The 23,472-nt window shown below is 41.5% G+C and overlaps 1 protein-coding gene across 1 annotated transcript in view; it reads left to right on the forward strand.

Annotated features, from left to right (window-relative positions):
• The window catches only part of LOC133376648 (contactin-associated protein-like 5), a 314,949-nt gene that overhangs the window by 101,092 nt on the left and 190,385 nt on the right, over window positions 1-23,472 (forward strand). Inside the window, exon 2 of the mRNA XM_061609196.1 lies at window positions 15,902-16,012. Within this exon, the coding sequence (XP_061465180.1) occupies window positions 15,902-16,012 (111 nt within the window). The remainder of the gene's footprint in view (window positions 1-15,901; window positions 16,013-23,472) is intronic.

Consider the following 23,472-nt stretch of genomic DNA (forward strand, 5'->3'; position numbering starts at 1 on the left):
GCTCATCTGACCATGATGAATTTGAAAATTCAGCATGCAGTTCAAGCTGTATTGATGTTTTAAAATTACTCCTCATAACGCATGGACATGTCTATGGAATACTTATGGCATTTTATGTCTTTATCACTTTTTTCAATGCTTGCTTCAGAGTTTAGGGCTGCAGATTTACAGTGTGAAAGAAACAGATCTAGCAAGGATGAAAGATTGGTACTCAATGGCCTCCATGGTTTTCAGTCTATCTGACAATTATATATATATATGAACAGTGGCGTAGCTAGAGTTTTTGTCGCCCAGGGCAGTCCCTGAGTTTGCCGCCCCTCTCAATACACTCCAAAAATACTACAAAAAGTCAAAATGACGTATAGAGAAATAAATTAAAACACTGTTTATTTTTGAAGTAAAACTTTAATTCCAACATTCTAAAATGTTATTTTTCTTGCTTTTCTGTTAGCAAAATCGTCGATGACATTGTCGAAGTCTATTTCATCACTCAGTTGCTGTTCTATAGGCAGTATTGCAAGATTTCTTAAATGCAAGGTACTCATTGTAGATCTTAGGTAATTCTTAATCAACTTTAATTTAGAAAAACTCCTCTCACAACTAGCAACACTTTCAGCAATTGTGAGGAAAATTCGCAGTAGTATTACAATATTTGGAACTGAGTTCTCGAGACTGTATTTTAGAATAAACTGCAAAAGATCAAGGGGACCGGCCTTCCACGTCTATGTTTCGTCTTGCGTAGCAGCAACAGAAATAAAACTCTGAAGTCTTTTTCTCTCAACGAGGAACTCTTCCTTATTAATGTCATCGTGATCATGATTTAGTTGACATTCATATTTATCATTCAAAAGATTCGATGGAGTAAGGAAGGCATATTTTTCAGCAAGAACATGAAGCTGTTGAAATCTCATGGTGATTTCTTGGATCACTCTGTCCAGTGAAAAAAACATTTCTCTCCTCAACTCAGTTTCACGTGACAATTCAGCATCTCGTGATTCTTCACCTGCCATCAGTTTCTTCTTTCTACACCGACGATCCATGAGCCCAGATCATCACAGATATCTGTGGCGTAAGCTACTGAATTGTTAACTAATTTGTCCCTGTTTTCAGTTAAAAATGCTTTTAAAGCCTCGAGTTTTATGTCACATTGTTGTATATTCAATCCTTTGGTTTGGAGGTAGACCTGTGTGTCGTTAATTTCTAGAAGGACAGATTCCCACAGGCCAAGAAAGCACAGGAAGGAAAACTATTGTAACGCAACAAGCAGCATGCCAGCATCTGACCTGGTAACTCTAGTGTCTTCTTCACCAGTTAAATGTTCTACAACACTTAAGATTTTCAAGTAATTTTTCTTTACAACATTCACAGCATCTCCCCATGCACTCCACCGAGTTTCTACTACACGCTTGACACTTTGACCAGTGACTGAAGTCAGAATATCCCAGCGATGGGTTGAGGAAGAAAAAAAGTGAACAAACGCTCCACAGTTCCAAAAAAGGTAACAGAATTCACAGCAACAGAAGCTGCATGTATACCCGCCAAATTCAGCGAGTGATTTGTACATGCGACAAATTCTGCTTTTCCATTAATTTCCTTGATGCGTCTCTGAACGCCAGTATGTTGACCAGCCATCACAGCAGCATTATCATATCCTTGTCCTCTACAATTTTGAATATCAATTCCGTCGTTCTCTAATTTTTGCAAAATCATAGTTGAAATATTCTCGGCGGTTTTACCTTTTGTTTCAATCATGAAATCAACAAATGATTCCACAACCTTCACTTTATTTCCATCGATCATAACGTAGCGTAAAACTTGGCTCGTTTGATCCTTATGAGAAATATCAGGGGTGCTGTCGAATATCATAGAAAAATACTTTGCTTCTTTTACTTGCTCAATAACTTTGCTTCTTACTTTTTCTCCCAAAATTTCTATAAACTCGTTCTGAATAGTAGGCAACATATAGGATTTAGCAAACTTTTTTCCCATCTTGATTCTTAGAATATGTTCACGTAGCACTGGATCGTATTTCGCCAACAAATGAACTAATTCTAAAAAATTTCCTCTATTTCCCATTGATTCAGGTTCATGATCAGTCTTGTAATGAATTCCTTCTCGGTGACCCTGTAAAGCCAAATTTTGTTTAGCTAGGAATCTAATGATATCCAACAATCTTGAAAGTATCTCCCTCCACTTCTTTGCTTTGTTTTCAACTTGTTCTTGTGCCTTTTTATCAATTGTTGCTCCACATCGGATTCTAATTTCCAACTCCTTCCATTGTGTGAAAGATCGAACATGTGCCACACTACATTCATGGTCGAATATTTTAGGATTAAGTTTCCACCACATGTTAAATCCATCTGCAGAATCAAAATTTGAATGACTTCTGTCTGCAAATAGTCTGCAACAAAAGCAGTAAAGAGCTTTCTTGGAAGGAGAGTACGCCAACCACGACCTCAACATTTTTTCATTATTTGGCAGAGTTCGAAAAAACCACTCGCTTGTAAGTTTTCTGTTTCGTCCTTTGATTGACGCACCCTCACGAATCACTTTACCAAAATCAGAATCTAGATGTTGAACGACAGACGCACCTTGACGTACCAGTAAGATCCATGTGTCGTCGTTAATCTTACTTGGCCAAAGACCAACATCTTTAGCTGGAATTTTTTGTTTGTTACACTCCTTATCGCTTGTTGAAGTTGAAGAATCACTTGACTTTGACGATGGTTTGAATTCGGAAATTGCTTCATCAATAGTAGTAGTAGTTTCACGATCGCGACTGAGGTATTGCACCTTCATTCTTTTTTAATTCTTCCTCCCTAGCCTTTTTCTTTTTTCTAAAGGCTGCACCACTTTCTTTTATTCGCTTCATCTTAAGTAAGACTGAAAGAATAATAAGAAAAAGAAAGATATTCATAATAACTAATAATTAAATAAATAAGGAATAACAGGGATACATAAATCCCTTTTAAAATGTTAGTTTGTGTAGTCTGCACGCCTACAAAACTGTGATACTCTAACTCACCTCAGAAAAACAAAGAACAATGTAAAATCACAAAGATATTACACGCACTTAACGAGATCAAATTATAACAATCTGAGGCTTAGTCACCGTCACCACTCGTCAGACTGGTGGGCGTTTTCGTGGGGGGGTGGGGGAATGAAGGAATAGTAAAAGTGTGTGTGTGTGTGTGTGTTAGTGAAAGAGAGAGAGAGAGACTTAAATTACTGATATTTCTCCCTCCAATTTTCACATCTTCATTTCGGTCCAATGCCACTTTCAACCACAACAAATGCTGGAAGAAATAGGCCATAACAAGACAGGCACCGCCACCTAGAGGCCGAAGAGAGAGGCCGGCCGGCAAACATCCCTGTTGCATGCTCCTGGCCCATCAGTTTCTCCACTCCTCAGGCCCAGTGAAGAGGGCCGGGGCAGGGGGCAAGCATTGCCTGCAGAAAGTCCAGGCTTGACCCTTAGCACCTCCAGTTCACAAAGGGGGAGTCAGCGATCCTCGCCCTCACGGCACCTTCCAGGCTCTGGGTTCCATTTGCACCCACCCCACAATGGATGCCGCCGAGGCTGCCCTCAAGCAAGGAAGGGCCGGGGAGGAGTGAGGAGGGGTCCCAAGCCATGCCAACGCCCGGCCTTTCCAGGCCTTCTCGAGCCCCCAGCTCCTCTCCGGCTGCCCAAGCCAGACATGCTTGACCCGCCGACTCCAAGTCTCAGGAGTGTGAGTCCGCCCAGCAGTTTATTTTATTTATTTATTTATTTTATTTTATTTATATACCGCCCTAAGCCCGAAGGCTCTCTGGGCGGTGTACATAAAAGGTAAAAGCAAGCACAATATATAAATACAATAAATACAATAACTCAAGAAACAGAAACACACAAACAATACGAAAACCAAACAACATCCAGAATACAACATAGTAATAAAATACTATAAAAATACACTTTAGAATGCCTGGGAGTATAAAAAGATTTTCACCTGGCGCCGAAAAGATAGCAGCATCGGCGCCAGGCGCACCTCATCGGGGAGACCATTCCACAGTTTGGGAGCCACAACCGAAAAGGCCCTATTTCTAGTCACCATCCTCCGAGCTTCTTGATGGGATGGTACTCGGAGGAGGGCCTTAGATGTTGAGTGCAGTGTACAGGTAGTTTCATATTGGGAGAGGCGCTCCACCAGGTATTGCGGTCCCATGCCGTGTAAGGCTTTATAGGTCAAAACCAGCACTTTGAATTTAGCCCGAAAACAAATAGGAAGCCAGTGCAGATGGGCCAAAACAGGTGTTATATGAGCGGACCTTCTGGTCCGCGTCAACAATCTGGCCGCTGCATTCTGGACTAACTGTAGTTTCCGAACTATCTTCAAGGGCAGCCCAACGTAGAGCGCATTGCAGTAGTCCAATCTAGAAGTTGATGGGGCGGGGCATGGCGTTTAGGTTTAGCTGAAGCGGGGCACCAGCGGGGTGCGGAGGGGGCCTCCTCGCTCTCACTCGAAGGGACCTGCTGCTTGACCTGCAGCGGAAGACCCCCTTGACCCTCGGTTGGAACCGCCTAGGGCAGGCTGAGCTGCCCTTCCGTTCATTGGGAAACTCGCCTCATTTTGCGTTAGGGTGGCGTGGCAGCTCTTGCGCGTGTGCCCTTTGAACAGAAAGTGGGAAGGTGCCGAACGAACGCACAAGGGGGAAGAGTTTCCTCCGGCCAGCCCAAGAATGTGTCGCCCGGGGCGGACCGCCCCGTCCGCCCCCACAGCTACACCATTGTATACAAATGGAAGAATATGTCATTACAGCATGGGTTGTGGGGAAATATAGGGTGGAGGTAAGGACAAATAGAGTGATCATGGAAGCAAGACATGTTTTGGTTGAGGATGTTATACTTATAGTTCTTATATTAGACAACTGAGTTCTTATATCAGCAACTGAGTACACGCTTGCTAGATTTTCAGACACTGGGCCATTCTAACCAATTAGCTTTGTACTCCCAATATAGGGACAGATTATGCATCTCCCGGTGGAAGATATGCAGAGTTCTGTTGGGACATTACCATAAAAGCCTAAACATTGGAAGCTGTCTTGTACCAGGCCAGGCCATTAACATTTCAGGGTTTCAAAGAGAGTCTTTTTCATCTCTATCTGGAGATGCCAAGGGTTGGTCCGACTTGTTGCGTGCAAAGCTTGTACTCTGTTGTTAAACTATGGCTCTTGCCCAAAACAGGATACACAACATGGATTGATTATCCCAGATGCTTTCACATCTAAACCGCGGGATAAAAATCTAATAAATAAATAAATAAACATGTTCTGAACAGACACAATCAAGGCTTTGAGGCTAGTTTGTGTGAATTTCAGAGTGGCTTGGCACCTCAAATTATATAACAAGCAGAGAAATCTTACCCATTTGCTTTTTGTTGTTGTTTTAGTCTCTGGATATATTTTTTTTACTCTGTACTGGAGCAGGCACTGTACAATTAAATAAAGCTGCTACTGTAACATTCACAGCTTGAAAATGACATCCGGCATAAGCATTCTATTCTTACAAAGAAACATGGCCGGACCTCTTATCTGGAAAATATCTGATCCTTCAGCGTATCAAATTCTACCTTCAGTTCAACTTAATAAAACTATGGGGCTTCTATCTCTTCCTGGATGCACAAATACAACTTCTCCTATCCTGCTGCTTTCCAGTGCAACAGATCTGCATCAAGTTGTACAGGTTGTACAGAAGAGATACGAGTTAGAGCTAGTGGATCTGAGGCTATAGGATACCAACCAGAGACAGTCAGGGCCTGCTTCAACATGGTAGAAGGGGAGCTGGCTGGTCTGCGACTGAAATAAATATTGATATTGATACAAGGGGAGAACATGTGCCCTTGTTCTGATGGTGGCATTCGTCTGTGATCCTGCTGTGGTGCTTCCTGTCCAGACCCACAGAAGCTGTCATGCAGTACTGCTGGCCATAATCCCATCTAAGATTGAGGCTAGAAGATTCTTAGAATTCTATCTAGTTCTGCTAGAGATTACAGGCACAAGGTTATACTTCAGCTACAACAACTATCAGTGCAGTTGTGATTAGGGCAAAACTATAGGGCTGGGAGACCACAGCAAAAACATCCATGCCACTAACATTAAGTAAAATATCATGGCAGTGAAGAGCATAAAATCAACAATACAATTAAATAAAAACGACTGCAACTTACAAATCAGTAGATCACCTTAATACATCAACAGAGTTGTAACACTCATCAGTGAAATCCTGAGTGAACAGATTAGTTTTAAACTGCTGCCTAGTAAATGCCAGTATTGTAAGTGTATGCCTGATGTTCGTTAGGAGTACATTCCAAAAAAACCCCACCAGTTTATGACACACTAAAGGCTCTGGTCTTAGTGGACATAAGATGAGCTTTCAGCACTACTAAGAGTACCTCTCCCAAGAATCAGAGTGACCAGGAATATACAAGGTAAGGCATTACTGGAGGTAACCTGGTCCCAAGGAGTTATATGAAAATAGCAAAACCTTAAACTTGGTCCAGTAGCATATTGGGAGCCAGTGAGAGAAGGGTGGGAGAACATTATCCCATTTAGGAATGACATGACATTTATTTTAGCAGAACCCATCTGCCAACACAGCAACTTTGCTGAACCTAAGTTGTTCTGGATCTGTTCAGGACCTGGATGGCAGACTTCCCATATTGGTAGAGTTCCATCATGGAAGAAAAGTATAATGTGTGTTCTTCCTTTAGATGGATGCTTTGAGAGGGATCGAGAGCAGGGTGGGGAAGTTGGACTCAGGCTAACATGAAGGCACTGCTTGGCATGTACTTTCAGAATTTGGAGAAAGTCAGAATCTTTCATACTGTGAAGATAATTTATACCACCACAACAACAATCCTGTTACAGAAGTTAAACCCACGTTTTCTTTTCTGTGTAGAAAAACCAGGAACATTTCCTTTCTGTCTTTGACAAGTGCTGTCATGTGTTTCTAAGACTGAGTCACTTAGGTCCCTTGCCAGTTTCAGTCTGCTGCCATTGCTGTTCTCTGAGATCTAAATGCTGCCAGGCTGTAATAAAACCTCTTTCTGATGCAAAGATGGCCTGTGTTCTCTACAGAGATGACGGCTGGCTAACAAGCTTCCTAGATCACAGTTTCATGGGGGGAGGCCTGCACAATTGGCAGTGAAGCATGCACATTCTGGGCCACTTTCAAAGACCTTTCTTTACTTATACGAATGGGGTCTGCACTTCACTCATTTTGATGTATCCTAATGGAAGAGAATGTTGCTACTTTCTCTCAATATGAATGAACTGGGGGGCATGGGAAGAAATAGAACTAGTTTCCAGGAGATAAAAAAGAAACATACTTTATACATGAAGACTAAAACTCTACAGTAAAAGAGTGTTATCCTGCCTCCAGAAAACCCATTCAAATCTTGCAGATAGAATAAGCGATGAACATCTGGTGAATTGACAAGAATTAGTATACACCAACTAAATCTGCAGTCCTATGAGAGCACTTACATAAGGAGTAAATCTAAAGAATTCATCAGGGTTTACTTCCGAATAGAAAGTAACAGGATTTGGGTTACAAATCTGCGTATTCCATTACTTAGTATGAGTTGGTGATTTCTCCCCCCCCCCCGCTTCTTTGTTGGTAACTGAAATGAAAAGTGGGGAAGGGAAAGACATAAAACGTTGAAGGGAAATAGTAGAGCTGTAGACACAAAGACTAGAATATGAGGCCAGCATACATTTAAAGGATTATATACCACTTTAGCAGCACAACTCTCCCCAAAGAATCCTGGGAAATTTAGTTTGTTAAGGATGCTGAGAGTTGTTAGGAGATCCCTCAGAGTGTTAAAATTCCCAGCACCCTTAGCAAGCTATGGTTAATGGGCTTCTTTGGGGGAAGCAAAAGTGATATTATAGTGCTTTAAATGCATGGTGTGGATGTGGCCTGGGACAATGGTGGTATTAAAAATTGTACTTGGTAAAGATGTTGATGATTACATTTATTACCTGACCTTCATCAGCAGGTCCCAGGGTGGGTTACAACAGTTCAAAATTCAATGTTAGAAACAATTAAAACAGATTACAACCAATATGGTGCATCCTGAAAATATACACCTCAAGTGTCAAAGGCCAGTGTAAAGAGGTGTGTCTTCAGCATTCAGTGAAAACTGTACAGTGGAGATACCAGACACACCTCTGTGAGCAGTGATTTCCATAAGTTAGGGGCTGCCATCTCCAACTACTAAAAACTCTACTAAAACCTCTTTCGGTTTTATGTGGTGGAAATTGTGTGTGTCCTTTTATGTTTATTAGAAATAGACACTTGCCCTTGAAGAAAAAAACAAGCAAACAACCCTGAGATTTCTCTATTTTTATTTTGTGTGGGAAGAGACTACTCAGTTTTATTCTTCACACCACTGCAGATTCCTAGAATTCTCATTTCGGTGAACCACCTAATTATGCTATGGAAGTTGTATAAAGAGTCACTTGAAAGCACTTTTCCCCTGGCAATTAGAACTGTAAGAAGTAGGACAGACAACAAAACATTGCATAGTAGCATGATCTTCATCAGGGTTCCAGCCAGCCGTGCCCTCTTCCAGGTTACACAATTCCAATGCCCAGTACTGTAGTGGCAAATTCAGACTTGCAGTGTCTCTTCATGATAGTCATGCCATACCCCCTCATAGCCACACTCTCTCAGTCGCTTGCTTGCTCTCCATCTCATCTCCACACTCCTCAGTCCTTCTTACATGTGCCTTCTTCCACAACAAAAGACATCCCTATGAAGCAATCAGCATAAAAGGGAAGTGTGTTAGCTACTGAAAAGAATCTTCTCAGTGGCTGACTCACCTCATTTCACTCTGATTGGCTGCAATCACAGGAAAGGACAAGGAGGCATGTTAGAAGATTCTTCTCAGCGCATAACACACTCCCCTTTCATGCTAATTGGCTTGTAGGATGCTGAAGACATAAGGACCCTGCTCCCAAAAAATTAAGAGGTCTAAGACTCCCTGAGACCCTGGACAACTACATCCCTGCCAATGCTCCTCCCATCTAGTTTTCCCTCTGGCTCCTCCACCCGTCAGTCAGCATTCCATGTCCACTGAACATGCTCAGTCTTCGTTGGGCTGTTGTTTTGGAGGGGAGTTCTCCCCAGCCTGTTGATACCTGCCTCTTGTGATTGGATGGTGCCTTCTGGCTACACAAGAATCTAGACTTGGAAAATGAATTCGCTATTGGAATACATAGTGAAGATTTATGGCAGTTGTAATAATTATGGAATTCATGTTGGTTTTTGTCTGAAGTGAAATTTGAAGTGTGTTTAAATAATTTTATTTAGGCAAAAATAAAATCTGGTTGCAAGACAAAATGTCTCAAGGATATGGGAAGTTATATTTCTCTGGTTGTTATTTAAATATTACTCACAATAAATGAGGACTTGAATGCTCTTCAGTGCATGAGATTTCCTTCATGTAATCAGTCTAGTTTGTATAAAAATGAAGGCTTACTTGAAATATTTATTCCATTTATTCCTGCATGTTTTCCCCTTTCTTCCATGATTTTTAAACCATCATCTCCAGTTTGCAAGTGATTATATCCATCTCTTGATTTCTCAGTCCCTCATCTTGACTGATGATCCATTATATGCCTGACATCAAGAGCACTTCATCAATAAAAATAAGGCAAGCTTTTTAATTAGACTTTTTTTTTTAGTTCTACCAGCCTTGCTCATACATATGGATTGCACTGTTTGTGCACAATAAGAAGGCATGGGCACAAGGATAGCATAGGAGATGCTATAGAAATAAGTGGATTTATATGTCAGAAGTTTAAAACATAGGAAGCTGCCTTATACAAAATCAGATTGTTGGTCCATCTAGCTAAATATTATCTACACTGCCTGGCAGAGCTTTCCAGGGTTGCAAACAAGCATCTTTCCCAACCCTACCTGGGGATGCCAGTGATTGAACTTTGGACTCTTTGCATGTAAAACATGCACTCTATTACTTAGCCACAGCCATTCCAATCACCAAGTTAAAGCCCATGGGGAAAAAGTTAGCTGTTTCATAACTGAAGGATTCTTGCACAACGGCAGGGAAAAAAAGAATGCTGTTTATCAATAAGCACCTTCTCTAGTGCCTTGTGGCTTGAAAAACAGGTACTGTTTCTGCACTAACAGATGGATTTCCCAGCTGTTTGTGTGGGCAAGCCTGCCGGGTGTGTGTGCGAGAAGAGGTTTTCACTGCCAGGAAACAGGACTATATCTACCTCAGTTTCCCATTCACATCATAGAAAAATGATGGGATGGCAAACTGAAACATGGGAACTGGGGGGGGCAGGAATAAGTGTAGGCAGTGTTAGTTGCAGTAAATATAGTGCCTGCATGCCAATGCTCTTCCTAGCTATGGACATGACAACTGCTTGTTTAATGGTCTGTTCTTTTTGCTTGTACTTGATTAAATCTGAGGTTATTTCTCTCTCTTTGATTGCACTATGAAAGGTACTAGGTCTGTTTCTAGCTGTAAGGGCTTGTTTCTGTTGACAGCAAATTTGAATTACTGGTAGTGAAGATGGAAAACCAATGATCCTAAAAGTTGGAGTTGTTGAAGACTTTGTAGAAAAATGCTACATTTATGTCTTTAAAACAAAGTAGGGCATTAAGTGTGAAATAGTAAGAGAGGTTTTATCTCACATAATATAAAATTTAAAAAATGATCTTTCCAACTGTACAGAAACAATTTACAGTTTCAATCAAAGCCATGCATGCTGCATGATCACAACATTACGTGCAAAAGTTATTAGGATTTTGACAATGAATAAAACAATACATTGGAAGCTAAAATCCAGGAAAGTCAATAATGAAAACCAGCTAGCTTCTTCTTCCATAGTAGCATAAATTTCTTTTATTTTTACAGAAGTTGAATCACTACTGTATGACTTTTGCTTCTGATTCTCTTGCTTCTGATTTGTTTAGCACTCTGTCTCATTAGTTATTTGTCAATGTACATCAGACTTAAAAGCAAAACACTTTCCAACCTGGATCTTTAAGATGCTCTTGTTAGAAAGGAATTCTTGTGCAATTCTTTGCTCTGCCTATTAGTCTCTGGAACTGAGTTTTATGTTCAGAATTTTATTTATCTTTTAAATTCTGTTAAATGTACATTTGTATGGATGAATTCAATAAAATATATACTCAAAAAAGGAAAAGAAAGGAATTAATTTATTATTTGAGCAGTGTTTCATTTTTACTTAAGGGTTGTTGTGGGTTTTTTTTAAAAAAAAATAGCCTTCATGGCATTAGAGAGTTGAGTCACAAGTGACTAAGAACAGGTTTCAAAATCATGCATAATTATGATGACCAGAATATGGCCCGATGACTCCAGAAAAATCATAGGATACAGGCTTGGATTTATTCTGTTAGTAAATCCACACATTTTCAATTGTTATCTGATACCTGAGAGACCATCTTATCCCTTATATACCCAGTTGATCAGTGCACTCTGCAGTTGAGGGCCTCCTGCAGATACCATCTTATGTCCATTCTACACAACATAGGAAATGGACCTTTAGTGTGGTGGCACCTACCCTTTGGAATTCCCTTCCCTTAAATATTAGACAGGAACCATCTCTGTTATCTTTCGGTGCCTATTGAAGACCTTCCTCTTTCTACAAGGCTTTTAAGTTGAGACCTTATCCATTCTGCGCCTGTGTTGGAATTGTTTTTTAATATGTTTTTAAATCTTCTTTTTTAAAAACATGTGTTTTTAAACCTTTTTTTAAAAATGTTTTTACAGCTTTTAAAAAATGTTTTTAAATATGTTTTGTTTTAATATAATTTAAAGTCTGTTTTCATGATGTTTCAAAGTGTTTTTTGTGCTTTTGTTTGCCAACCTGGGCTCCTACTGGGAGGAAGGGCGGGATAGAAATCAAATGATAAATAAATAAATAAATAATTGTTGAGATTCTGGGTCCCTCACAATGAGAAATCATATTGATTGACTTCCTAGTTCTGACTATTTCCTCATGGAGAAACTCCCTTCTAGGAAATATGTGGAAGATGTGGTGGTGTACACTCTGAGGAACAATAGAGTGTGTTAGATGGGAGATTGCATTATGACCTTCTTGTTTCAATTTTTAAATTTTATTTATTATGTTTAGCTCCCTGTCTTTCTACTAGTGAGCTCAAGGCAACATACACGTTTTGCTCCTCCTCATTTTATCCTCACAACAACCCTGTGAAGTAGGTTAGGTTAAGAGGTAATGACTGGTCCAAAATCATTAAGTAAATTCCACGGCTGAGTGGGGATTTGAACTTGGGTCTCCCCAGGCCCTAGTCCAACATTCTAACTACTACCACACTCTGGCTCTCCCATTTGCCATGAGCCTCCAAGGGTACTTAAGCAAGCCTCTATTTGCCACCACGCCAAGGAAGATTCATGACACAGAAATGGAATAATATTATATTTATTAAAATCTAACAAATAATGAAATCTTAGCCAATTTAATCCAAACAACTGGATTCAAACCGCTTCGGGCAGGTGAGGACAAACCTAACTGTGAAAGAGTATTCCCTCCATTCCTCTGTACATGTCAGTCACCGTGGACTGTAACCCACCAGTCAAGGATGTGGGAGAACCAGGCCCTCCTTGCTAGTAGAGCCAGGTATGTGGTTCCAACCTCCGCAGTGTGGCCCCGCCATACAGGCATTCACCCTGCTGCGCAAGTTGGCCCCACAAGGACACCCCCCAGATCCCCACCAGACCTTCAGCACTGATGGTTTCCTAGCAAGTGCCCTTTACCAAATTGCCTCAGTCTCCTGTTTCTACCCCCTGCTTCCTCACCTGCCCGAATTCCATGTCAGCCAAAGCTAGACAACCTTACCCCCCGAAAGGCCAACTGAATCACTCCAAACAGTATGGAGTAGGCAAAATGAAAGGGACTCTGAAATCAGAATCCCCCCCCCCAAAAAAAATTCCTACTCAGCCCCAACTGGCGACTAGCAAAGCACATACTGACCAGGGACGGAGGGCGGGTGCCGCAAGTCGAAAGAGGCAAGTTTGCAAGGGAAGAGTGGGCTTTTAAACCCCGCTAGTCCCTTCTTTCCTATAGGTTGTGAGACCCCACCTGACCCAACTTGAACCTTTGGGAATATTCCTGAGTCTTCCCAAAGAGTGGGGGGGTGGCAGCAAACACGCCTCCATGCAAGGCAGGGACGCCATTCTCTGACTGAGTCGCCTCCCTAAAATATAACAATCCTACTTTCTAGTATTCTTATAAAGATTACTGAGATAATGGCCTCATCTGCACTATACATATAAAGCAGTATTGTATATCACTTTAAGCAGTCATGGCTTGTCCCCAAGAATCCTGGGAAGTGTAGTTTGTGAAGACTGCTGAGAGTTGTTAGGAGACCCCATTTCCCTCACAGAGCTACAATTCCCAGAGTTCCCTGGTAAGAGGGATTCATATTTAAACCACTCTGAAGGTGTCAGCCAACTCCTTACACACTAGCCAATAAGGTTTGGGGAACGCCAAACACAACAATGAGGACTAAACATGTTCAGTAGCCATGGCACATTGAGTTAGTTGAAAAATAAAATGGAGGAGAAAGGGTGGATTGAAGCAATCTTTGAAGAAGCCTGTGTAGCTGGGGCAGCCCCTAAAGCACGAAAAGGGAGACCTCTGCCGGAGGGCTGAATGTGGCCCTCTATGGCTTCTTTTCAGGTTGGAAGGGGCTGTGGCTTAGGACAACCCTTTTTAGTAACTCATTGAAGCCTAATATTCTATTGAAGCCTTATATTCTGTTGACTTGCATGCAGACTAGTTATACTTTTAAATGTTCAGAACTACAACAAAAGTGCACAAGACACAAGCTAGAATAGGGATTCCCATCCTTGATGTTAACTTTTGTTTTTTCGGTCCCCACAGACAGAGACTCTGGTAACACACATACACTAGGGATGTGCTATAACATTTTGTTGCAGGGCCCCTTTCCATTTGAAGCTGAATATTTCATAGCTAATTCCCCTTAGGAATATGCTACTTTCTTTGAGATTAGGGATATGCAGAATCTATATTCCTATGCTAGTGCTCTGGACAGTAATAATAAATTTTAATAATCCTAGCATGTTTCTATTTACTAGAATAAACCTTTAATTGAAACCATGTTGACAATTCAGTCGTATTCTTTGTGTGTGTGTGTGAACAATGTTTTATTGAGGTTTCTGGTAAATGTAACAACAAACAAATAAAACAACAAACATGTCACTCTATATAAAATAGAAAAAGAGTACATTCAGGAACAGAAGCTTTATATATAAAATAGAAAGAAAACCAGAAAGCAGAATAACAGAATTAAAAAGCCGGATACACATCCCACCAAAAGGAAGTTAATGATGAGGGTGGTCTCGCTTCTACCCCATCTTTGATAGCATAACATAAAAAGGGATACCATGTTGGAGTAAATTTATTAGAGAATGCCTCCCCCCAAGCTTTTTTCTTTTCTTTTTTTGCTCTTGAGTTAATTCTTCATTTAGTGCAAGTTGCCAGAGTCTGGTAAACCATTTTTTTATTGATAAATATTCTGCCCCCTTCCCATTTTTGGCTATTTCAAGCCTCGCTGCAAGTAGCAATCTGGATAGGAGAGACATCTGAGTTTAAGGAACAATGGAACCCCCTTTAAGGAAAAGAAGTACAAAGGCCAGATCCGGGATAACTGTAGCTTTAAGAACTTTACTAGCAATTTGAAAAAACATCCCTCCAGAATTGTCTCACTTTATTACAGTCCTATAGGGTTGCCAGGTTCAGGGCCTGAGACTGATCCTGTATCTTTAGGAGAAGAGAAAGTCAGCCAAGTGCAGGTGTTCTTGCAACACTGTAATGAAAAAAACCCACAAGGTGGAATTCTCCTTTCCTCCTGCACAACTTTTAAAGATACAGAAGACCTCTTGGAGGTCGGGCCTACACTATTTGGCACAGTACCCTCATGCTGGTTGCACAGATTGGATCCAGCCTCCTGGTCATAGGCTGGTATACAACTAAATAATAGGGCTAACACAAGGATTAGTGATAGCACAAGGAGTATTCCAGTGCTGCAACCTTCACACACCCTCTAAATCTTTTCTGGGTTTTCCCATCAACCTTCTGGAGCAGATTTGGGGATGGTGTGGGAACGTGCAGGAAGAGGAAGGGTGGAAGGTCCCATTGTGCTAGCACTATTATCCAGTTGAATTGCTTTGTAGATATAACAGTTTGCATTGGAACTGCTTGCCAAAGCTGAGCTTTCCCCCTCCATTTTAGCAAGAAGTTCTAAAGTAAACTGCTTTATGCTCATTGAGCAAGCTTCTTTCAAGGAGTACTCCCACTGCCAATCAGCTGATTGGCACCTTCAAAAGACATTACAGTGATCCCTTTGGACTTTGACAGATGTCAATCACTTGACATCATTAGGATAGTCCAAGTTTGCCTGGAGAGGACTGAGGGATCTGGCCCACTGGCTGGATCCAGTTTCCCACCCCAATATAATCTTCTGAAATAACTGTAAGCATACAAGCCTGCCCCAGACAGAAAGCAGGGGAGAGGAGTGTCAATGATGACCATTGATAAACTTCCACAAGATCTGTTGAAAGCTCATCTCCATGTGATCTGAATAAAATATAAACCCAGTCTCTTCTGTTTTCTTCATGAATGTGTTATCAACAATACTGTCTCTCTTTTAGGAGCAGCTGATTAATGGTGAGCAACGTGTAGGAGATCAGACAGCTTTGCAAAAAAAAGGGGGGGAACAGGAGAGAAAGAAAGACTGAAAGAGGGAGGGAAGCTCTGATAGGCCAAAGGTGTACTACTTTTATGTTTGATGCCTGCTATACTTTCTCTTGTTCTGCAGATAATTGTGAGGAGACACTGATTTTCTCGTTACCTGCGACAGCCTTTGACAGCTCCTCTGAGCTCTCCAGCAGACACAGCCCCAGCTTTGCAAAGCTTAATGGACGGGATGGTAAGATCACTGACACTCATAATATTGCTGTGATGCATAATTCATTGGAGTTGTTCTTTGTAGAATCTTCAGTTAGCTTGAGCAGAAGCCTCCCAAAATATCCCACAGATAGCACTAGTTTGAGACAACTGAAGAGATTACAGTGGAAAGGGGTACAGAACTGATGTGAACTCTTTTGCACTTCTTGGAAGGGAGCTGTAGCATTTAGCAATTATAGCAGATATCTTTCTTCCAACATTCAGTTACATACAAGTGGGGAAAAAATCTCCTCTGGAATTCCTAAGTCCTGCCCTAACATTCCCTTTGTGACATGGAAGCCACTGCAACAGATTTCCTTGCCACGCTGCCCCAGGGCAGTAACACAGGTACTTCCCTCTTGGGGACCTGGATAATGCTAGCAAGGAAAGGAGCCAAATTCCAAACTCCTCCCCCATGACTTCAGCTTTCTGATATTAACTAGGAGTGTTAGTAATAGTAATAGTAATAGTAATAGGAGTGTGAAGGAGATGTATTGCATCAGCTCTGATGCTACTGAAACGGCATTAGGGACATAGTCCACGGCTATGTAATAGAGTATACTCAAACCCATGGAGGCATTCCTCTTTGTTTTTATTTTGAACAGCTCCAAAATAATTCCTTTATCTGATGCACCTGTTGCTAAATGCCTTTCCTATATCCTGGACATCTGATTTAGACCGTTGTAAACACTTCCTTATTGGATTTCCACCCTTCTCTCTTCATTGCCTTCTCTCTTCATTGTTAATAATGCTATTTTCCTTTATCTCATTAAGGACTCATTTCTTCAGCAAAGTTTCCCCCCTACAATTCTGAGCTATGCAGGCCTCGTCCAACATGCTGCTACATCAGACACTCCCCAGTCTGCCTCTACTCCTTATCTGTCATTCCTTGATCTTTCCCATTTCCTGCATCTTCCCTGTGTGATGTATTTATTTATTTATGATGTATTTATTTATTTATTTATTTATTAAATTTATATCCTGCCCTTCCTCCCAGAAGGAGCCCAGGGTGGCAAACAAAAACACTAAAAGCACTTTAAAACATCTTAAAAACAAAAGATGTAGCTTATGATCCCTTGCTGTAGTGCAGCGATTCCCAACGTGAGCGGTAGAGCCCCCCTGGGGGGCATTACAGCCTTTCAAGGGGGCGTTGGCATAACTACAAACTTTAGGGGGGTGTTTGGGTTCATTAGGGGGGCATTGACATTTGGCGGTCTGATGCGACAGTTGAAGCATTTAAGTTTAATTTTATTTAATACACAAATCATTAATTTTTAAACTGTTTTGTCCCCAGTTAGAATTTAATAGTCTCAATTCATGGAAATAACACTGTAAATAGTGTGTGCTCTTTAGTAAAGAAATTCTGAATAGCAGCCAGTGTCATATCAAGGAATTGGGATATTAGCCACGCCCCAGCACTAGGTAATGTTCCGATGCTGTCTTGAGGGATGTTGGAACCAATCATGAGAGACTGTTTGATAAGCTGGTGGAGGGCGCATTCTTCCAACGGATGAGTGCCGTGTGCAAACAGGTGACACAGACAGTCAGTTATTCGCTGGTTTTCTTCAGGAATGGGACACACTCGCTACCCGTTGTTTCTGTGATGTTTAAATGAACTTGTTTAACGAAACAATGCCAGTAAGCTGAATGAGTTTGTTGTTAAGTAACACAGTGTAAGACTATTACTATCCAAGTATACTCCAGATATTGTGAAGTTAGCCAAAACTCATCAAGCTCAAGGATCACACTAGTATTTTATAATAAATCTCATTTTATTTACTTTTCTATAACTATAACTATGTATGTATATTAATAAATCATACTAAGAATTCAATGTGTAATCTAAGTGCAATAAAAAGGCATGATAAAAACGATCAGTAATAATCACTGAAAATACCTTTTATGCATTACTCATATTTTAAGGGAAGAATAGGAAGCATTGGCATATACTTAATCTGAGGGGGGCGTTGGGCACAAAAAGATTTTGCAAAGGGGCGTTGGGTCGAAAAAGGTTGGGTAACGCTGCTGTGGTGGAATTACAGTAGGGATCTGCCCAGTTCAGATCTGGTCCTGAATTTTCCATTAATTCATTTATTCTCAATTGTTGAGGATTGGATTTTTATGTAGCGGTTTTCTGTAGCTAATTTCAAAAATGGAAAAAAATCACTTCTAAAATAATATTAGGAATGATAATTTTATCTATATTGCCTTTAAAAACATTGATACTTCCTTTAAGATTATCCATACTTCCTTTAAAAATATTGATATTAATATCAATATTTTTTGTGAGGGAAAATTGACATAGACAAGGTGCTTGTGATGATGCGGCCAGCAACGTGTCCTCTCAACCCTTGCCCTTCTTGGCTTATTAAAGCTTGCCAAGAGGGTTTGACTGAGTGGATCCAGGGTGTGGTCAATGCATCGTTGTGGGAGGGAGTGGTCCCAGCCACCTTGAAAGAGGCAGTGATCCAACCACTTCTGAAAAAGCCCACACTGGACCCATTGGTTTGTGACAACTACTGACCGGTTGCAAATACCCCCTTTTTTGGGAAGGTGATTGAGAGGGTTGTGGTGCAGCAACTGCAAGTACTCTTCGATGAAACAGATTATCTTGACCTATCTCAGTCTGGGTTCAGGCCTTGTTATGGGACTGAATTGGCCTTAGTCACCCTGATGGATTACCTTTATCGGGAGAAGGACGGGGGAGTGAGACCCTGTTATTCTTACTTGATCTCTCAGCGGCTTTTGATACCATTCACTATGGTATCCTTCTGGGTTGATTTGGTGAGCTGGATATTGGAGGCACTGTTTTACAGTGGTTCTGATCCTATCACCATAGTCGCTCTCAGAGAATAGCATTGGGTCACTGTCTTTCGGCCCCCTCGCAGTTGTGCTGTGGGGTGCCGCAGGGTACCATCTTGTCCCCCATGATGTTTAACATCTATATGAAGCCCTTGGGAGCAGTCATCAGGAGCTATGGGGTGAGGTGTCAGCAATATGCTGATGATACCCAGCTCTATTTTTCCATAACATCTGAATCAGGAGAGGCCGTGCAAGCCCTTGACCGCTGCCTGGACTTGGTGGTGGGCTGGATGAGGGCCAATTAACTGAGTCTGAATCCTAGCAATACGGAGGCACTGTGGGTTGGTGGTTCCCAAGTTCAGATAATTGGTCAGTTGCCTGCTTTGGATGGGGTCATACTCCCTCTGAAAGAGCAGGTCCATGGTCTGGGGGTACTCTGGATCCATCTTTGTCACTAAAGGCCCAGGTGACCTCCGTGGCTAGGAGTGCCTTTTACCAGCTTCAGCAGATAAGACAGCTGTGGCTGTTTCTGGACTGGGATAGCCTGACCACTGTTGTCCACGCACTGGTAACCTCCAGGCTGGATTACTGTTATGCACTCTATGTGGGGGAAGCTGCAGCTGGTGCGAAATGTGGTGGCGAGACTGCTCACTGGGGCAGGGTTGCGCCTACATGTCACCCCGTTGCTGAAAGAATTGCACTGGCTGCCCATTTGCTACTGGGCCAAGTACAAGGTTCTAGTTTTCGTGTGCAAAGCCCTATACAGCTCAGGACCAGGATACCTGAAAGACCATCGTATCCCTTATATACCCAGTTGATCACTGCACTCTGCAGGTGAGGGCCTCCTGCAGATACCATCTTATCAGGAGGTCTGTTCTGCACAACATAGGAAACGGACATTTAGTGTGGGAGCACCTACCCTGTGGAATTCCCTCCCCTTAAATATTAGGCATCTAAATATTAAATATTAGCCATCTCTGTTATCTTTTCGGCGCCTTTTGAAGACTTTCCTCTTTCAACAAGCCTTTTAAGTTGAGACCTATCCCATTCTGCGTCTGTGTTGGAATTGCTTTTAATATATTTTTTAAATTTTAAAGAATATGTTTTTAACCCCTTTTAAAGGATTTTTTAAAGCTTTTTTTAAAAAAAATGTTTTTAGTTTTGTTTTGGTGTATTTTAAGGTCTGTTTTTTATGATGTTTTGATGTGTTTTTAGCGCTTTTGTTTGCCGCCTTGGGCTCCTGCTGGGAGGAAGGACGGGATATAAATCAAATAATAAATAAATAAAATAAATAAAAAGCAGATTGGTAAAAGCAGCGGCTAGTGGACAAAGAACAAACTCAAATTGATACAGGCCTGGTCAATGGAATGCTTTCGAACTGGCACCGGCCAATGGATCCCATTCCTAAACCACAGTGCCTTGAAGTTCTACACCAGTGGTTCCCAACCTTTATGAGCACGGGAGCCCCTTTATAAGCTGAAATTTTTTTGTGACCCCCTCCCCCTAGGGAGGCAGGCTGGCTGCCAGGAAGGAAGGGGGAAAGCAGCCTTTCTGTGCAGCCTTGCTTCTTTTTGCTTCACAAAAAGCCCTCTCCTCTCATTCTAAGTAAGGGTGTTGCCAGTAGCGGCAGTGCAAGGGGACAGGAATCAGTGATAGTAATCCCCTCTTCTTCCTGGTAACTCCACCCTCAGCCTCCTTTGGCATCTGCCATGTATTTTATAGGCAGATGCCTGCCCTTAGTGCGCCTGAAAGAAGCTCTGGTGCTTCAGCAAAAGGCCTCCACTCTCGTTTGGAGCAAGGGGGAGGTGTCATCTGCAGCGCCAGTGGAAAGCAGACAGTGTCGAGGGAGTGAAGACTTCTTTAAAAATAATAATAAATAATTCATTTATTTACTGTTCACAGCCCCTTCTGGATTACTTTGCGGCCCCCCTGGGGGTCCTGGCCCCCAGGTTGGGAACCACTGTTCTACACAAAGTTGTCATGAAAAACATGCTAAATAATAGGGAAAAAAGTAGACTCTCAGGCTTTCATTATGCATCAGAAGACAATCTAAGTGATTATGCCTGGATGAACACAAAGGAGCAATTTGATGGAGTCTGGATATTGGAGTGACAACCTAAGCTCTAGGGAAATAAATTGAGTTGTGCTTCTATGCTTATTTGATGGCACAAAGGCCATCTTCTCTCAGCCAAAATCAGCTGGGAGTAGTCCAACACAGCACTGCTCCAAGACTGATTTCAGGCTCTGTGCATTCACTTACCAGCTGGCAAATGTATCAAGATAGTGGTCCAGAGTGTGCCATGACCACCCACACCTGCTCACTGCTCAGCTGCCATCCATGTGTGTTGTATGCTTAGTGAATATGGAAAGCCCATCCTATGACAAACTAATTTTCAGGAAGCTCAAGTTGTTTTTCTGGATGCCCTACATTATTTGGTCTTTGATTTCACTGGGCCCATTAAGTAGATACTCCACGTATCTTTAAGAGCCAAAAACGTTCAGATATCACAAAAATCAGACCAAAGCATCTTTATATTTAGCTGGAGACAGCAGACTGTCTTGTTCTGATACTAGAAAGAGGCTGAGTTGATTCAGAACTGTGATTACAATCAGCAAATTGAGAGATACTGTAACAAATTGAGGGTAATGTTGCTATCCAAGGGACCACCTCACCACATATATATAACAACTGCACTCCTCAGATGGGGCACTGCTGACAGTACTGCATGCCTCAGAGGTATGCTTAGTTTGTACTTTAAACCAGGCTTTTAGTGTTGCAGCTCCAGCTACTGGGAATCAATTACCAGCCAAGATTAGACAGGCAGCTAGTGCCATAATATTAGGTCTCTGCTGGAGACATTTTTGTTTAAGAAGACCTCCCCAGATGTGTGACCTAGTCATTTATAAAATATTAATTGTATATCTGAAGAAATGCCTTTTTGTTTTTAAACTTTCAATTCCTGCTTAGCTCAGATGAAAGTGACTGAGCACACAAATGGCTCTTGGTTTTGTTTTTATTTTTCTATGCTGTGTTATAGTGTTGGGTGTAGAACACAAAGACTTGGTTTAAATGCATACTTCCTCATTAATTCTTCAGATTTCTTGCATGTTGAGAGGCAGGATGTTCAATGTTCAGAGGAAGTAATGCTCAAGATTCTACAGCAAAGGCTCTTACCATATATGGAGCAAGAAATGCCAGACGTCCAAGCTGGATTTAGAAAGGGAAGAGGCACCAGAGATCATATCGCAAACATACGTTGGATAATGGAACGGAGCAAGGAATTTCAGAAGAAAATCACCCTGTGCTTTATAGTTTACAGCAAAGCCTTTGACTGTGTAGATCATGGAAAACTATGGGATGCTTTAAAAGAAATGGGGGTGCCACAGCATCTGATTGTCCTGATGCGCAACCTATACTCTGGACAAGAGGCTACTGTAAGGACAGAATATGGAGAAACCGACTGATTCCCAATCGGAAAGGATATGAAACAGGGATGTATTTTATCACCCTATTGGTTTAATCAATATGCAGAACATATCATACAAAAAGCAGGATTGGATTGGACCAAGATGAAGGAGGTGTGAAAATTGGACATGTTAGGAGTGCTTATCTCACTCTACCACTAGGCTATCAGAATGCACCTCCATCTGGAGGACCAAGAATGCAGTATCAAGGTGGACTACAACAGTTCCCTCAGCCTGGCTTGGGAACAAATCCCTTAGCTGCATCTGTGGGTGGACTGAGTCTTCAACCAGAAGGATTAAGACCTATGTAACTCTGTGGGTGTATAAATGGTAGTACAAGTCAGTGCAATGATTTGGAATGCCACCCTCATCTTGTCTAGGTCCAAGCAGCAGGTTTCATTTTGAGCAGGTGGACTTTCTGTAAAAAGGTCCTGCTCAGGACCACAAACACGAATTATAATGTTAACTTACTGAACGCCTACAGCCACTTAAGAAAGAAAAGCAGCAGCCTGGAGAAAATATGCAAGCAGAAAGGCATTGAAATAGACTGGGGAAACTATTCACTAAGTTACATTAAGTCTGACCTAGTTCTGCATTAGGAGAAGGTTTATTAGTTAAATTTGCACTGCCCCACACACTAGAATATTACCTTTTAGATAAATAATGAATGGTTGCATTTGACAAAGTTTACAGACCTGAGTTGGCCAAGGAAAGAATAATTAATGCTCAGGGGAACCTTCCTGAAGAAGCCTCATTATGCATGTGCAAGGTCTTACTTCCACGTGTGCAGGTGAGCCTTTAATTTTCTTGTAAAATGGCATCCTTCTCTGCTTATGCGGTGGCACAGGAAAGCTTCTGTGCAAGAAAAGGAAAGAAAAGAAAATATAGAAAAAGACCAATTTGGAAGCTTAACTGTGCCTGCTGCTCTTCTGTGAGTATGTTTGAACCAGACTCTGAATCTGCAGGTGTCAGCTTTGGCTCAGTGTTTTTTATTTGACTTTTTATTAACTAATAATGCTTTTTCTTTTACTTCTGAGCATTGGAATTTTAATTCCAATTTCAAGGGCTTGGAAATGTTTGCTTGCATTGCCCAAAATAGGCAATTTGGGTTGCTACTTTAAAATTAAAAATAATGTTTAAGATGCAAACTTCAACTTTAAAAGGAAATGTTTGGCT

Source organism: Rhineura floridana, chromosome 2 (genome assembly GCF_030035675.1).
Source record: "Rhineura floridana isolate rRhiFlo1 chromosome 2, rRhiFlo1.hap2, whole genome shotgun sequence".
Lineage (NCBI taxonomy): Eukaryota > Metazoa > Chordata > Lepidosauria > Squamata > Rhineuridae > Rhineura > Rhineura floridana.